Below are 16,721 nucleotides of genomic sequence, written 5' to 3'. Positions count from 1 at the left end.
ACGCTACAGCATGCCTGTAGCACCCACTGCCCTCAGTACGCTCTAGAGATGCTCAGTACTCAAGCAGACTAAATACAGATTCGGAAGCATAAGCATGGACAAATCATGCTGCATGAGTATTTTATGTATCATTATATGTATGCCCATAATCAGGCCTCCCCATACACACACAGAGTTTAAGGCCATGCATACTTACTTCACTGAAGCAGGACCATAATTCATTTTTTGATGCATGCACACTTTCTCTTGCATATTTCCACTGTGAAAGCTTTAAGTTTCACAGGAACAAAAAAACCCAAGATGCTGTTGATGTTCCATCTTAAATTGCAGGGAAAACATTCTTATTGTTCTTTAATTTAGAAGACATCAAGTTCTTGCTGACAATCACCAGCTGTCCAAAGCTGCCACAGTAATTCTGCTGAAGAGGTTCAGAAGTGGTCTCTCTCCAACTAAGCAACTTCACTCCTCACTGACACAGCAAGACAGGATCAGGTAGCAGCAACCTCCCTACTCAGGCCATTCCTTCTCCTACATAGTAAGTGGCTCCATCTTGCCCTTCTTTATGAAGAGAAATTTAAGGGAAGCAGACCACTTCCCCTTGGCTGCACACACACATCCTGGGAACCAAGTGCTTCTCAAGGGGCCCATCCCAGGCTGTGTGTACATTAGTACCTGACAGGTCACAACCCACTGACAACACAGAGAACATTAAAATGCCACATGCACATTGTTAAGCAGAAGTTCTAAGTTACTAAAAGGAATTTAAATTAGACTAAAGAAACTGAACCACTACAGATATATATTTCACTAACTTTTGTAGCATTTAATTAACTGTGATAAGAATTCAAGTGCTTCTCCACAACACTGTTCATCTCCTCAAATCAGCTTATCTTAGGGCTTAGAAAACCAGGTAACACTCAGAATACTGAAAAACAACTACACAGCTCACCAGAAATACCTTTAATGCAAGGAACACCCCTTCAATTAATAACCTTGCTTAAGTACAGTTGTTGAGCTGTTACAAATTTATGTAGATCCACCGATTTCAATGATCGGACTCATCCCTTCAAATACATTTGCATTTAAATAACCTTACTTTAGAAATGTCAGGTTAGTACTGCTCTCTACTTTGGAATGCCTCTGTAGGCAAAAATCAAGCATACCCCAAGCTAACTGCACAATTATTTTCTGCACCAGCCACTCCCTTTTTACTAGACCCTTACTATCTTAAGGGTATTCCTCTAAGCTTAGATGGTCTGGAAATTAAAAGATGCTGTTACAGGGTGCACACACAGACATGGTGTCCAGGCACACCAGCACAGCTGCACTCTGTGCTTTCTATTCCCTGATAGGGACTGATGGGTAAGGATGGTAGACATATGCAGTCATTAATATTAGCAGCACTGAAGAAGCCTAGTGATAAAGCCACATACTGAATAGCAGGAAGACCATTCATTACCTTATGAAGTATACCAATACGTGTCCTCCAGGCAATCAACATAAGTTTACTTACTTTGCATTTAAGTATTGTATTTTGATTATTGGGGGTCTCAAACTGGAAAAGCTTTAAGTCTTCATATTTCAGCCTGTTCTTTGCAGTATCTACATATTCAGGGCACAATGAGAGTGCTGTGGGCAGGCAGTGGGCCATGAAGTATTGTCCAGTGCAAAATGCAGGACAGATTCTAACACCAACTTAAAAACCAAATTAACACTAAAGCTACCTGAAGTGAAACTCACTGATAGGTAAGATGATAAGCAGCAGTAGAAGCAGGAAACCTTCTTTTTTTGTGGCCACATGCAAGACTGTCAATATTAAACCAAAGACAGTAAATCAGATAATGAAAAGCAAACAATTGTCTGGATCCAGAAAAACAGAAACATCTACAAGTGTTTGCAAAAAAACCAAGCCCCAAACCAACACAGAGCACTTATTTATGATTTTTATTGTTTTTACTCCTTCAGTAAGAGAGAGCTCCAACAAATCAGTGTGCTACAATACACAGTATGTTTAAACTACATCAATTCCCAAGGTGGACTCCAGTATTTCACAGTGCATTTCTTGTGCCCTGCGCATGGCTCACATGCCAAGCCCCTCTCCAGCTGGGAACAGAAAGCCTGGATTGCAGCTGCTCTCCAGAGTAGTTCATTATATGGTTCAAGTGGCATTATTTCTTCTTGAGAGCTCTCTTGCCTTCCCCCTTCTTTGGTTTTGCTTTTCCACGGAGTTTTTTCAATCGCTTCATCTCGTCTTTAAAGTCCTGATGTTCATCCCTAGATGGGGAAAGAAAGAAAAGTTTACTCAATTTCTTGGAATACCTACACATGAAAGGTACTTGCAAGTGTCTGATAATAAACAAAACCCTCAAAACATATTTTAACAGGAAGGTCCATATTGCAATGTATTCAATGTTACTGCTAGCAGTAATTTTGGACTGAGTAACAAGAAAGATTTCTTCTGGTACTTTCAGAAGTAACAAGGTTGCCCCTTTCAGCAACAAATGGTGTGTGCATATATGTATTATTTCCTTGCATTTATCAGTCCACTGTGTTTAAATGAGCACTAAAATATAAAAATCAGCAAGAGACAAGAAAGAGAATTTCCCCCTTTCTCACCTAACTCAGCAGACCAGCAACAGCACACTGTGATTCTCTGCTAGCTACTAAGTTGAGGTCATTAGCTTCTACGAAAACAGAAGCATGCTGAGTGGTAATTACAGTACATGACACTGCTCTCAGGTGACTTCAAGAATGAGTTATGAAGAGAATATCAGCTACTGGCAGAACCTTAATAGTATAATAAAACAGGAAGGACTATAAAGGGGCTGGCAGAGCTAATGAACCCTCAATTAGCTGCATTTTTCAGTGCAAAGGTGTTTTTCAAAAGTCACAACTGCATCCTAAGTGGCCTAAGATTGCTGCACTGCTATTTTTAAACACATTTTTTTTAGAAAAGAAACAAAAAGCTTACCAGTTATTATCAGCCCCTATTAGTCTATGACTCTTCATTACAAATTTCCAACCAGCAAACCCAATCCTCTACAAGCTCTCTGTATACAGAGCAGCCAGAGAAGGAACTTGAGATTAGGAGGGTAAGGAAAAGAATAAAGAGCATTCCCGTGTTGTTGAGGCTTTCTGTGGCAAAAAACAGCTATTCTAGAAAGTGTTTGCGTGCCCACTCAAGCCAAGAGCATCATGGATTCAATTCTTGATGGCTAGTGCTGTGTTACTAAACGACAGAAATTAATGTGTTTTGACTTCATAGAGGATGAGTAGCCTCACTTCTAATAACAGACTTCTTTAGTGCTACCTGACTGAAGTGAAAGAACTGCATTTGACTCCTGATGATGTTCTATAGCAGTGTAGTTTTTCCTACTTGAGACTGTCAAAATTTGTTTAGAAGTTAATACAACTGGCTTGGTTAAAGCTGGAATTAACAAGGTTATTTAAACCACATTTGAATTTAATTTAACTTAATTTTAAAGGATAAAAGCCCCTCCAGCATAAAAGAGACTTTCCTTCTCTTCTAAATTTCACTTATTAGCTGTTGAATGAATGAGGAATACAAGGTAAGATCATCTCAGTGCATTTTTTTTTAAGGTAACACATTTATTTGCCATATTAGTTTCTTCTCTGAGAACGCTCTCTTCTCTTTCCCACAAAGCCAAGCAAGAGCTATTTGCCCATAACTACACCTAAAATCTCTCACAAAAGGTTCTAATTATGGTAAAAGTTACTTAGACTGGGGTCACCTACTCTCCTTGCCTTCTGTACAACAATCAAGTGCTTATTTCCTTATGCTTCATATTCTAAACAAAACCTTTTCCTACGTTTCTCTTTCCCTTAAGGTAAAAAAACCCCAACCCTTTCCTGTCTCCAGTCCTGCTCCCACCTATAAACACAGAGATTACCTGTAGAGACCAAAGTAACGAAGTTTCTTCATGAGGGCATAGTAGGTGTTGTGAGGAGGATACCAGTCATAGACCTCCTTCCTCTTGGCCAAAGGCTGCTCACTGAATAACTTCACTACTTTCATAGATTTTGAGTCAGTTGGCCTGACAACTTCTCCAAATATCTGAGCACTCAGTCGAGCCATTCGAAGCGCGTAACTGGAAACACTGGACATCTCCCAAGGAAGAGTGGACACACATAGACAAAGAGATCTTCCTGCAAAAGAAAACACAAAAGAAGCCACAACCGTAAGATAATTGACTATTGCAAGCTATCCCAGAATTGAAGCATCCTTGCATGAAGTCAGTCTAATTCTTAGTATATCATCCTGCATATAAGGAATGGTTGCACTAATTCAGTTAGTTACCAGCCTAACTAGGACACTATGGACAGACTATAAGAGTACCTACCCCGAACCATAATTTGGCTAGTTTATTAGCAGATCCAGCTTAGCTTGCTTAAGGCTACCATTAGATATCAGTCATGGAAACAACTATAGTGTGCACTCTGCCAAAAATCGTGCCCACTGGGATGCCTCTGACTTCTACACAAGCACAAGGTAAGCCATCACTTAAACATATTGAAGAAGATGGAAGTTTTTACCATGAAAATTTTTCACCCTATTTAAAACATTGTATGGACACTGTTATAGTCCATCTGGCACAAAAGGCCTATTAGCTGTAAAAACGAATAAATCATGTTTCTTTATGAATCACAGATATTTCACATCCCAGCTCCCTTCCCTTGATCATTTCCATCAGCTTTCTCTCCATTCTCTCTTCAATCTCTCCTGATATCTATTCTTTAAGAGAGGACAGAAATAATTTCCCCATGCTAGATTCCTTTTTTCAAGAAAGTCCCAAATCATCAGCTTCTCATTCTTTCAGTCATCTCCCACCTAAAGACACCTCTGCAACAAAAATGCTCCGAGGACAAAACGAGTGTTACTGAGATAGCAGAGACAACATTCACGATGTCTTTAAGGAGCACGGAGAAGAGTCTTCTCTCAGCTTTCCTACCCCTCCCCATTTTCTTTTTCTTCTTTTTATCTTTACTCTTTCTTTGCAGAATGGGATACAACAGACCAAAGTAAGAGTCACATAAACCTGTACTTGAAGCTGTATATTGCATGTACTGTGCCTTTTTAATAAATGATGACACAAGTCTCCAGAGAAATCAAGTGGGGTTTGTTCAAGTGCACTACACTTACTTTAAAGTTTAAAATTCTTGTTTTAAGAAGTACTGCACAGCTGATTCCAGAAGATGAGCATGAAAAATTAAAGAGCATGGAGCAAGGACAAGAGTAATCAGCAGGACAAGGCTAAGTCCATGTCAGTATAACAGGGAATCTGTTGTTTAATAGCACAAATGTGAAGTATTCATAACCTCACCTACATACATCTGCCCACTGGAAAACCTGATGTACAACCACCTACTTTAACTTACTCCTGTTAGCAAAGCACCAGAAAAAAATCAAGCATGAAAATTATAGAAGTAATCTGAATCAAAGAGAATAATGGAAAGAGTAAAAAAAAGGAAGGTAAATAGACACCAAGCTAAGACTGATCACATAGTGTGATAAGATAGAAGCTCTTAGATGATCACAGGACAGCACTTCAGCTTGAGCATCTATTACATGGGGAAAACAATCATAAAGTATTGCTAAATCATCCATTTCAGAACAAACAGCCTGTCACAATTCCTGCAGAGACAGAGCAACAAATTGTCCCCAGAATTCTTCCATGACATCACCCGAAAGTATCACCAGACTCAACTGAAACTTTGTTTCCTCCAACTGCAACTTTAAAATAAAAACACCTTTACCTCCTAAACAATGCAAACCAGAGGTCTGAGGGATCTGCTTTTCACTTCAGGATCACTAAAGGAATCTCAGTAGCCGATGCCAAAGGGACTTCCAGAAATCCCACCCAATCTCAGACAAGGCAGAGGCTAGAAACTCCCAAGTGCCAGAGCTATCCAAAGCCTGTGTTAAGGTGACCTCTGATTCCGTGAGGCACTACCAGAACAGTCTTGCTCTTGCCACACTGACATTTTTCGGATCATCTACTGGTAATTAATACAGCTAAGCCAAAGGCAAACCCACCATGCAGTGCTGCTGCTTCACCTGCCCCCACTCCTTCTTGCTACTCAAAGCCTTGCTTTTCCATCCTAGGCTGGGACTTTTCTTTTCAACCCACTAGCTTGCCTCTGACCATTTCCTTCTCTCTCAGAATATGTCAGAACAACTTTCCGTTTCTAACATTACTTTTGATTTGTCCGTGACCACAAACAGAAAGCTGTCCCCAGGCCAACAGCCACCCAGAGGGGCATGAAGCCAGGCATGGCCCAGTGCAGCCCTGCTACTTAAACAGGAAAGGACTCTCCAAAACAGGTTTTATAGTTTAGAAAGCCAACGGGAGTTTATTGCAGAGCTGGGTGCATAGGTGAATCTCTCCTCCTCACATTTGCACTCTGAAAAATGAAAGAACGTTCCCTATATACTTTACAAAAAAAACTACCTGCCTACCTGTTACACATGCCCAACAAGGTGACGTTTAGCATGATTTGGGAGGAGAGTTGAGGAGCAGTCATATCTCTTCAGCACATACCCCTTTTTAAGCTCATTATCATTTTTAGGGATGTCAAAGGCATGTTAACTGTAATGTTTATTACATGGTTAATGAAGCAATTATTTTACTTTGGGCCCTGTGGCCTTGCTGAAACTGCTTTGAAATTGTTTGTCTGCTCTGCCCCAAGATTTATAGCCAAAACATGCAACCTCCCTCCTCTGGCCTCTTTGCATGCTGATTTCTAAGGCCTTCTCGGCCGCAGTTGTCGGTCTGCACAACAGATAAGCGGGTACTGGCGCTTTTAAGCATTTTTATCCATTTGGTGGCAATTCTCTCATCATCCTCGTATGAAATAGTAAAGGAGGAGAGGGATTTGGCGGGGGCGGGGGGGTAGGGGTGTCAATAATGAGATGTCTACAAACGAGAAGTCTCTGAAGTCTGGTATCAGCCCCCCCACCAGTCCCACCGACTCCAGCTCCGCGGCTTTGCCTCCCTACATGAGGGCATGGAAACCCACCGGCAGGCTCACCCCGCGCCTCGAGCTGCCGGGCGCCAGCAGCTCCCCGGGGCCAGAGGCCCGCGCTGCCCTCCCGGGATCCCGCCTCAGGGCGCGAGGGGCGGCGCGGGCTCGGCCCAACACTCCAGGGCGGAAGCCTGGAGCCCTATTTCTCCGCTTTCTGCTCAGGCCCCCAGCCCCGCTCCACCAGGGCGGCGAGAACCCACTCCCCCAAGCCCGTCCCGTTCGCTAGCATTGCCCTGGTCTGACCAGCGACGGAGCGAAGCGGCGAGGTGAAGCCGGAAAGCAGCGGACCAGGGCGTCAACAGCGGCGCATGCGCGGGGGCCTCCCCGCCGAGGCGTCGCGGCGGGTGACGTTGAGCTGTGGGCGGTGCGGCGGCGGTTTCCCTCCTGCCGCAGTAGCCTCTCTCTCCCCGGCTGGCCTCGGGCCGGTCTCCGCTTCCATTCGCTGAGTGGTCCTTCGGTGTTCTGCACCCGCCTCTTGGTCACACAAACTCATACACCCTGGCCAGGGAGCCAGTGGGGAAGCCGAGAAACCGGGCCTCATAACACCACCAGTTCTGACAGCCCCTCACAAACATCCGCTCCAGGCGCGATTTATGCCAATTTTTAATCAGTGCTAGGAGGTCTAAATTAAGCTCTCTGCAAACGTCTGAGTAAATGACAGTTGCGTTCATAAGCCAAACGTGTGGTGCCATCAAAAGAATGTGGATGCCTTTGTATCTGTTTTCTTGAAGAAAGTGTGCTGACCAGCATTAAATGTATCGTTCCTTGCTTGCTTGATTTTGTCACCTTTTCCAGGGGCTGCTCTAGGCATTCCAAACACTTTCCTCGCACTCGTGGAGCATTACCATGAACCGTAATTTCCTTCATTTTCCAAGATTTGTTAAAATTAGCATTCCTAATACTTCTTTTGCTGCTTGTTCAAGGATTCTTACACAAAATTTCCCCAGATATCCTGCATATAAAATGTTACAGTAGATGTTGTTACTCGTCTTTGTTACAAATAGTCTGAAAAGTGCTGCTCCCTTTTCCTTTTCCCCTTTTCCCCTTTTCCCCTCTCCCCATAGATAATAAATTGCCCCTCCTTTTAACTTTTTAAGGAAGAAATAGAATTTTTTACCATTTCTTTGTCACTTCTGTGCTATTTTACCATCTCTATCTAGTCATATGACTTCAGCATTGTAGTAACATCACTCATACATTTCCTGTAGTCTTAATTTTTTTACATATTCCCAATATGTTTTTTCCTATATTTTTGCCTTTTCACATTGCTGCGTACTGTGCTTTTAACTTTTAAGTGTTTCTTTCACCCTGTTCCTGAGCTAAAATCGTCCTTCAGCCAAAACTGGCCATTTTGTTAATTAAGCAATCATGACTTTTAGACTATGGACTAAGATCATAATTATTCTTATTTACATTTATATCTATTTTTGAATAATATTTTTTCTCATCCCATTATAGAACCATGGAGTGGTTTGGGTTGGAAGAGATCTTAAAGATCATCTAGTTCCAACCTTCCTGCCATGGGCAGGGATGCCTTCCACTGGACCAGGTTGCTCAGAGCCACATCCAGCCTGGCCTACAACACTGCCAGGGATGGAGCATCCACAAATTCTCTGGGCAACCTGTTCCAGTGCCTCACCACCCAATATCTAATCTAAATCTACCCTATTTATTTCTCTCATCTTGATGGAGACATTCTTTCCGAAGCATCTCTCTGTGTACAGAAGAGTATTTCCCTGACTGGGACTTTTTTTTAGTTTGTTAAAGCCAAATTGTGATTGGTGTCTTCTAAGCAACTACCACGTTTTTGTCTCATTATTAAAGTGCTTAAACATTATGAGTTCAGATATATATTTTCCAGATAGAATGGAATAACTTCTGTCATAGAAAATAAGTTTTAGAAAATTTAATGAGATGTGACTGCTGGCTACTTGAGGCTTTTTCTTCCTACAGCTCCAAATTGAGCACTTTTTTTTGTACATTGGAGGAATACGCAGTCTAATTCTCTGTAGCCATCTCCACTCCATTCCAATCCTCTTCAGTAGGTTTAATTGGGAAAAGTTACTGTCTGCATCTCTGAAGTAATGGTCATGGTTTAATGTGTACAGTTACATTCTCACATCTTCAGATTTATTTCTTTATCTAAAAGGATGGTGGCAAAATATTTCGATATTCCAATATGGTAGCTCATCCTGCCTGTTTCAGTGATTACATCAGTTTGGTCTCATTTCTCCTGGTCAATGAAAATATCCAGTTCTTGCATGTTACCCATACTCAGAAATTCATATAGTAAAAAATATCTTCCCCTTTCCCTCAAACTATTGTTTCACCTGAAAACAGACTCAATACTGTGGTTTTGGTTCTGTTTCTGGTTATCTGCAACACTATCGACCTGGTATCTGATCATCTAAAGTTACTTCGCTGACCTTCAGGCCAGAGACATTTAGTAGATTAGGCTGATGTGAGAATTATGGCTGATCCCAATCAGGGCAGTAGGCAAACTGACTTTTTTATTCATAATTACACATCACAGCTCTGGGTCACTAGGAAGTAGTCACAGTACAAAGATTTTCTCTTCAGAGATGCAGTGTTGTTGCCTACACTTTTCAGGCTCTAGCATGGTTTAGTTAATTTCTTCTGCATTTTTTTTCCTCTAAAACCGGTTGTTTCTCAAGTCAGCCATGCAATAACATGCAAATATTAGATCTGAGCTCAGCAATAAAGTAAAAATGTGCACTCACAAAAGCATATTTTTGTTATCATATCACTGTTTTACTGTGGTTGTGAAGAGAATCGCTTGCAAAGCACCCAGCCAGGGTTAGTGTGTTAGCCTGTAATGCGGCTTACAGAGGCAGGAAGGAGTATCAAGGTCACAAGAGTTAACAAAGTCACATCTCAACACACATCTGCACATTTTTCAGAAGTGGAGCATGGTATGTTTTGCAATCTGTGTAGCTATAAATGGTCTTGTGTACCTCATCTGAGGGACAGTGTCTCCGTAGATTCTTCAGGGGAGTTTAAGCTGAATGGGTGATGTGCTTCACTGTGGAGGACACTGTCCAAGTCACTCTCCTCAAGGTGATGCGCATCATAACAAGTTAGACAGGCAAGTCTGTCTGCCTAGCAATGCTGTAACATGCATCCCTGGGAATACTTGCCGTCAGCTACACTCCTGTTTTAGTTGCTGGTGCTTAACACTCAGGATGATGGCTGAACTGCTGAGTTCTTCAATGTAGTCTAATCAAATTTTTGCTGAATTTTTTTAGTTATCACCACTGGGAGCTAACATGAGTGGAAGATGTTTATATTTCACATCTTCATCGCTGTGAAGCTCATCCACCTTCATGTAGGATGTTAGGATGGTTATGGCGATCGGGTGCATAAGAGCTGGACTTCCAATTTCTGAAGCTGGTTGTGTCTAGACTGCTACACAAAGCCACTCATCTAATCAGACCAAGGTAATGTTATTTACATAGTGTTGTGTGTCTGGAGTCTTTTGGACACATAAAAAGAACATCCGCACTCTGTGGTATTCACAGTCTAAATTAGATGTGACACACTAAGGGATGATAATAACAGTGAATGGAAAGAAGCAGTGGAGGCTGACAACGGGAATGGGCTTGTGACGAGCAGAGTTCTAAGGACACGTTATTAGATCCTCCTGGGGTTTTTGTTGTAAATGTTTCTGTTGTAAATGAAGTGTTTGGACTTGTCAGCAGTTATTTAGGACAAATCAGAGGCAGATGAGTGAGTGAAAAAGGTAAAACCTTATAAAGAACTTAAAGAAGAGTGAATGACATGAGGCTCACAGACAACATGGGCATTATCTGCATAGGGACTGTTACAATGGAAAGAAATCAAGGGAGTAAAAAAACATGCATGGACCACATGCAGAGCAGCAAACAAATAAAAGAGGGGAAAAGACTTCATGATAAAATACAAGGAAGATCCTTTTTACAAAGCCTTGACAGTAACTTGTTTGCGAATTATTTGATGTGATCAATAGTGAACTGGAATTTCTTAACTGGTTAATTCCTCTTATGTATGTAGTATAGTTATAACTGAATGTTGACTAGCCCTAAGGTAGGTTTTTAACAAAAAGCAACACTGAATTTGTCCTGAAAAAGCAAAGGTACACCCAGAAAGGAAAAAAAAAAAGATCAGTATGCCAGTTCGCTCATTTATTGACATGAGGAAAGAGGAGTCTGAACTTGTTTCATTTGATCTTGGAAATGAAGCATGTGAGTAGCTCTTATGTGATACAGTAATCAACTTCACTCATGCAGAATCACAGACTCTTAAGGGTTGAGAGGAACCTCGAAAGATCATCAGTCCAACACCACTCTCAGAGCAGAACCACCTAGAGCAGGTCACATAGGAACTCACCCAGGTGGGTTTTGAGTGTCTCCAGAGTAGGAGACTCCACAACCCATCTGGGCAGCCTGTTCCAGCTCACGGTGAAGAAGTTTTTGCTTATGTTTCTTTGGAACCTCTTATGTTCCCACTTTTACCCGTTACTCCTTGTCCTATGATTGGATATGACTGAAAATAGCTCCTAAGACTTTAGCTTAGAACTACCATCTCATGATGTAAGACAATCTGTACCATTTTCGTGTTATAAATATTGGTATGAGGCAACAAAATCATCTTCATCTGAGTCAAGTAGAAGGACACTCTGAGCATTTGGTAAGACTGCATTGGCTACATCTATGTTTAGAGTACATTTGTTATTCATTTTTTATGTGATCGTGATTAATTGGTGAAGTTCAGTTGTATCTTGTTGCGCAGCGATTCATGCTGAGCCATGGAGACATGTAGCAGTGAAAATCCCTCTGGAGAGAATGTGTTGTATTAAGAGACTGACAGACTTTGGGTGGGCATTGGAAAGATATTTAACTGTAAAATAACTCATCAAACTAGTGCCACAGAGCGAAATCTACAAAGATGCAGCTATTAAATACTGCTGCTCCAGCTATCTAACCCTGGAAATACTTAGGAGGGACAAGCAGCATAACAGAAAAATAGGAATTATTTTTCAAAGCCAATTGGTATCTTGATCTTACTGCTTTCCCAGACAGCTGGGCTGTTGAGACAGCCTTCTTGCCTCCTGGGGAAAGAAAGCAAGTGCTCGTCCTCTCTCTTGCAATGCCCTCAGACTGATGGCTGAAATGGTATTGACAGTTGTGCAGAAGAACTGTAGCATGTCCATTTGTAATGGCAGACGAGCTGTTCAGCGTAGCAGCGGGTGCATGAAACTGAACAGGCAAGTGAGGGGAGGATGCTGTAGATCTCCACACATCTGCACACTTGTCATTTAGACTGACTAATTTGTAATTCAACGATATGTCAAAGTAAATGATCAGTGTTTTAAATGAAGTACTGAAGATTGAAGAGAAGGAATATTTCTTAGTGGTTAGATCAAGGGACTGGGAATGAGAATCTTTTGAATCTTGTTTTTTTCATAGCCCCATTACTAACTCACTGGATGACCTTAAGCAAGTTAATTAACCTATCTGCCATTTCAGCCCTCTGTAAACTGGGGATAATAATGTCTGCTTCAGAAATGGGTTGTGAAGAATAATTGATTCTTAGAAAATGCTTCATCTTCCCCTAGTGAAAAACATACTATAGAAGTAAAGTATTATTATTGCTTTACCAACAAAACACACATCAAACTTTTAAAGGCAACAGGAACAAAGACGTCTTTCTTGGCTGGAACAATGTGTTTCAGGGTGGAGGAAAAAAAGGAAAAAAATGAAAATGATCGAATCAGCTGAAAGAGAAGAAATAATGGAGACATCTGGCTCACTGCTGATAAAAAAGCTCTTATAGTTTCTCTTCCATCCTTCCTTGCAGAACTCATCTGAAAGGACATCCACCAAAGCTTTCAAAGAAGGTCAAAACAGCTGTCCATCTGTAACTCTGATTGACTAAGTATAAAAATGAAGACGAAATAGAAATGTTCCAGCATACAATTTTCAGGAAGACATCAATCTCTTAAATAGAAAAGCCAATTAGATTGGTTGAGTTCACATTTCTGTTTCTGCATGCTGAACTCTTGTCAAGATCAAGACCTCTTGGATTTGTCTGCTGTTGGCTCCCCTGAGTTTCTGGAGATTGTTATATTGTATATGTCTGTTAACCTCTGTGGTGCATTCCAATGGAGACTTCTTTCCATGTTTTCTTAGTTTAGGTCCCTTCTTGTCTTAGGTCATCTCAACCAATGATGACCATGGGATAAATCAGAAGCTCTCTGGGAACACTCTAGATAGCCAATCTCTCAGTGCCTCTATTTGCAAGTCAGCAGGTTTTCAAAGATCTGGCTGGACTCCCAGGTACCCAGTAGCACTCTTTATAGACCTAAATGTAATTGTTCAGCCTTTCCTCCTTCCACAGACTTTTGGAGGCAGAGCCAGGAGAACAGGTAGTTATTTTGATTTTAGAGTTCCTCAGTCCTATCCTGGTGGATGGCATGAAGCTGACGTTTATTCTGTCAGGATAGCCTCAAGACACGTGCAGTGACCTTGTATAGCCCTAGTAACCAGCATTGCTCAGAACTTGCCTACCTAGAGAAACATAATGTGTGCACTTCCCAGCCTGAATTTCTTCATCCTGAAGGACATTTCTTCTGTCTGGCAGACAGATTTTGGGGAGTATTCAGGTTCTTTCTTCTTGCAGCTTGTGTTTTGAGCTGCAGAGGCTTTTTTGATTCAGCTTATTTTCTCTGACCTTCACTTTCTCTGACTGGGCTGAACAGTCTCTGCTTCTACATGTGCTCACTGTTCCCTTTTTCCTGAGAGAAATTCCTTCTTCAGATTTCATGCCTGTGAGTCACAAATTTCCTTTTTTTTTTTTTTTTTTCCATTTTTATCCTTGGGAAATTTTGTTCCCCAATCCATTCATCTGCAAACAACCAAGAGAATTAACTCCTAGCAGACTAGTCTCTTTCACACCTTGGGAAATCAGTGTGGTACTTAGTACTTCCTATTTTTTCTTGTTTGGTGAGTACTTATATGAGGCCTTTACAGGAAAGATGAGTAAGTGTTTATCTTTCGTGGCACAACAGTTCTTACATTACAGATGACTGAATACCCCAAGTAATTGTCAAAAGCATATCAAACTTCTCATTTTCCCCTGCTGTGGTGGGTGGTCTGTAAAAACTCCTCTCTGGAGGCTTAGGAACTTTTGTTGTCTGTTGGCTGCCCTAGGAAGTTAAGGCTCAATCCTGCTCTGTGAATGGCCTTATTGTATTCAGTGCTAATGCAATATTCAAAGCAAGGCTGTTTGTTGCCCTGCTCTTAGACATGTCCTCTTGTGAGCTGTTGTTACATTGAGCTTCCTGGAAGCACTGGGGATGCCCTGGAGTGTTCTTCATCCATTAAACAGACAAACGACTACTGCTGATCTTTGAAAGCTGACTTTGTCCAGCCTGGCTGGAGTGACTCCAATTTGCCCTAGTAATGGGTCAGTTCTGCTCTGAACAGGATTTCTAAAAATGGGAGCAGGAGGCTGTGCCTGCAGAACTAAGCTTTCCACCAGGTCTTCACAATCACAGCTACTGCAGCCAGCATGCAAGTCACAGGCAAATGGTCAGCTGCTGCCTGGGGTCTCTAGCCACGAATCCTCCTGAATACAGGACTGCAAAGATCACTGTGGCCCCAAGTCAGATATGTGGGGAGGAAAGTGACTTGCTGTCCCGACTGGACACTCCAAACAGACATTTCCCTCGAACGCATTGCACCTACAGAGTTTGCATCTATTCACTGCACTGTAAGCATCTATGTTGTTGTTGTAAGGCACTTTGAGATGCCCAGCTTCTGAAAGATGCTCCAGAAGAGAGACATAAAGCTGTAGGTTTCTGTAAATGCATCATTTTTTTTTGTTTTTTAAATCAGATTTAGGGCTGTAATACATTGGATTGCAATTTTCAATGAAAAATAACAATGGCATGTGAAACTAACTGCTGTTGTGACTTCAACTCACCGTTGACAGGAAAAGAACAGTCCTTAAGGAGCCACTGCCATCTCTTAGAAAATGAACACTGGTAGCAATTCTCATGAAATATATAGCATTTCTTTCTTCCTCTTTCCTTTTCTCTTTGTTAAGACAAACAAACCAATGTCAATTGCATGGAAACCAGGTTTTCTTGCTTCGGCATTCATCTCTTCCTGCTGCATATTTCTCACCTGGAGATCTAATCCTGTTTTTGTGATCTAATCGATTCCTGAACAACCAGTTGAAATATCACAGTGCTAAAGTTTCATGTGGTGAAATGAACTGCACAAATGAGTGAACTGTGAACAACCAAATACTTTATTTCATGCAAATATTGTGATAATAAATGAGAGGAGGTAAATACAAAACTGTTGAAGATAGCAGCCTACTTATGTCTAGAGAGAGTTTACCATCCTAGATGTCAGCTGCTTTTACAGACACACACACACACTATATATATACACACACATATACACATACATATATATACACATTTTTTCCTCCTGTTTTTATTTTAAATGAATCTACTCTGCTAGAAATTCACAGCCAAATAAAATACATGAAGACTGAGGTCTTACTTCTGAGTCATGTTCCAAAATTGAGTGGTTTTAGAGAATACAGTTTTTCTAAGCAGATGTTATTTTTGGTTTTGCTTACTGTTTTTGGGGTTTTTTTTCCCCCAGTCCTTTCTGTGATGACTTTTTATAATCTATGGTTTGTGATTTTTGTCTAATCTTTGTTCTTCTTTTGTTATTAAAAGAGACAACAAATTGAACTGGTAGATGAGAGTCAGTCATGGATGTGATACATTCATTAACAAAGACCATGTTATTGATCTACAAAGACTGTGGTTCTGTATTTCAGTGGATTAGTTCACAAAACACTGCTGATTGATGGACCTCATGTCCAGAAATCTCTTTGGGAATGATCGACGCGTTCCAAAATCTATCAGAGTCTTGGGGATGGTTGTGTGGTATGACATGCTGTGTCAAGCAAAGTTGCAGTACTACAGATGTACCTTCATATAAAAATGCCTGTATGAACTCAATATTGATGCACTACAGCAAAATCAGAATTATTCAGGCTTTAACATACTGAAGACCACTGTGTTAGATGTAGCTTTAGGAATGAAAGTCTCTTTTTATAAAAGATACTTGTTATTAGCAGGCAGAAGTCTAAGTTTTTGCTCTGAGTCAGTATTCTTTGGCCCTGATATCTCATCTCTACCATCCTGGATTATTCTTGCTATTTTTGTAAAAGTTGCAAGACCTATGAATTTTAATGAGAAGTAATATCTCCTGTTCTCAGCAGAGCTGAAAACATGGTGATGGTGATGTCAGAGAGCCATCTTCCTTTTGTAGTTGGCTTTAGGTAGCAAGTAACCTTGCTACATAACTCCTGCATGAAGAGCACTGTTGCCTTCATCACTGCAGCAGGCGATGGGTTTTTCTTGCAGTGGGGTTTAGAAAAGGAGCTGGGCTTGATGTATCCACAAGGTAGACTGGGTGAAGCACAGAGAGGCTTGTATAAAACAGTAGTCCTCTTAGCAAGGCATTTGGGGAAAATAGTCTTTGGGAGAGAGTTCATGCGAAATCTTATCCAACTCAGAGGGGAAAATGCTGTAGAACAGCGTTGTTGACTACCAAGGCATAACAGAGTGGCTGCTGTGATCATGGGATGCA

The 16,721-nt window shown here is 41.2% G+C and overlaps 1 protein-coding gene across 5 annotated transcripts; it reads right to left on the bottom strand.

The window, feature by feature from the left end:
• Positions 1–1,929: 1,929 nt before the first annotated feature.
• On the bottom strand, positions 1,930–7,369 carry MRPS33 (mitochondrial ribosomal protein S33). Of its 5 annotated transcripts, none has more exons than XM_062010871.1 (3): positions 7,288–7,369; positions 3,912–4,167; positions 1,930–2,274 (listed from the first exon to the last, which is right to left on the bottom strand). In XM_062010871.1, exons 2-3 carry the CDS (start codon positions 4,124–4,126, stop codon positions 2,169–2,171), a joined length of 321 nt encoding a protein of 106 aa, XP_061866855.1. In that variant the 5' UTR covers positions 4,127–4,167; positions 7,288–7,369; the 3' UTR covers positions 1,930–2,168. The 5 variants fall into 5 exon arrangements, with proteins under 5 accessions (XP_061866855.1, XP_061866844.1, XP_061866878.1 ...); XM_062010860.1 differs by lacking the exon at positions 7,288–7,369 and adding an exon at positions 7,039–7,275; XM_062010894.1 differs by lacking the exon at positions 7,288–7,369 and adding an exon at positions 7,051–7,275.
• Positions 7,370–16,721: the final 9,352 nt, after the last annotated feature.

The sequence above is a fragment of the Colius striatus genome, chromosome 1 (assembly GCF_028858725.1).
Source record: "Colius striatus isolate bColStr4 chromosome 1, bColStr4.1.hap1, whole genome shotgun sequence".
In the NCBI taxonomy this organism is placed as follows: domain Eukaryota; kingdom Metazoa; phylum Chordata; class Aves; order Coliiformes; family Coliidae; genus Colius; species Colius striatus.
Note: the sequence above shows the minus strand (reverse complement) of the source record. Positions and strands in the feature narration are given on the sequence as shown.

What these genes read in the sequence shown, in the direction of transcription:
- MRPS33 (XM_062010871.1), bottom strand. Translation starts at nt 4,126, where the DNA reads ATGTCCAGTGTTTCCAGTTACGCGCTTCGAATGGCTCGACTGAGTGCT. An exon ending in CGTTACTTTGGTCTCTACAG is followed by an intron (nt 2,275 to 3,911) that starts GTAATCTCTGTG and finishes TTCCCCATCTAG; the next exon opens with GGATGAACATCAGGACTTTA.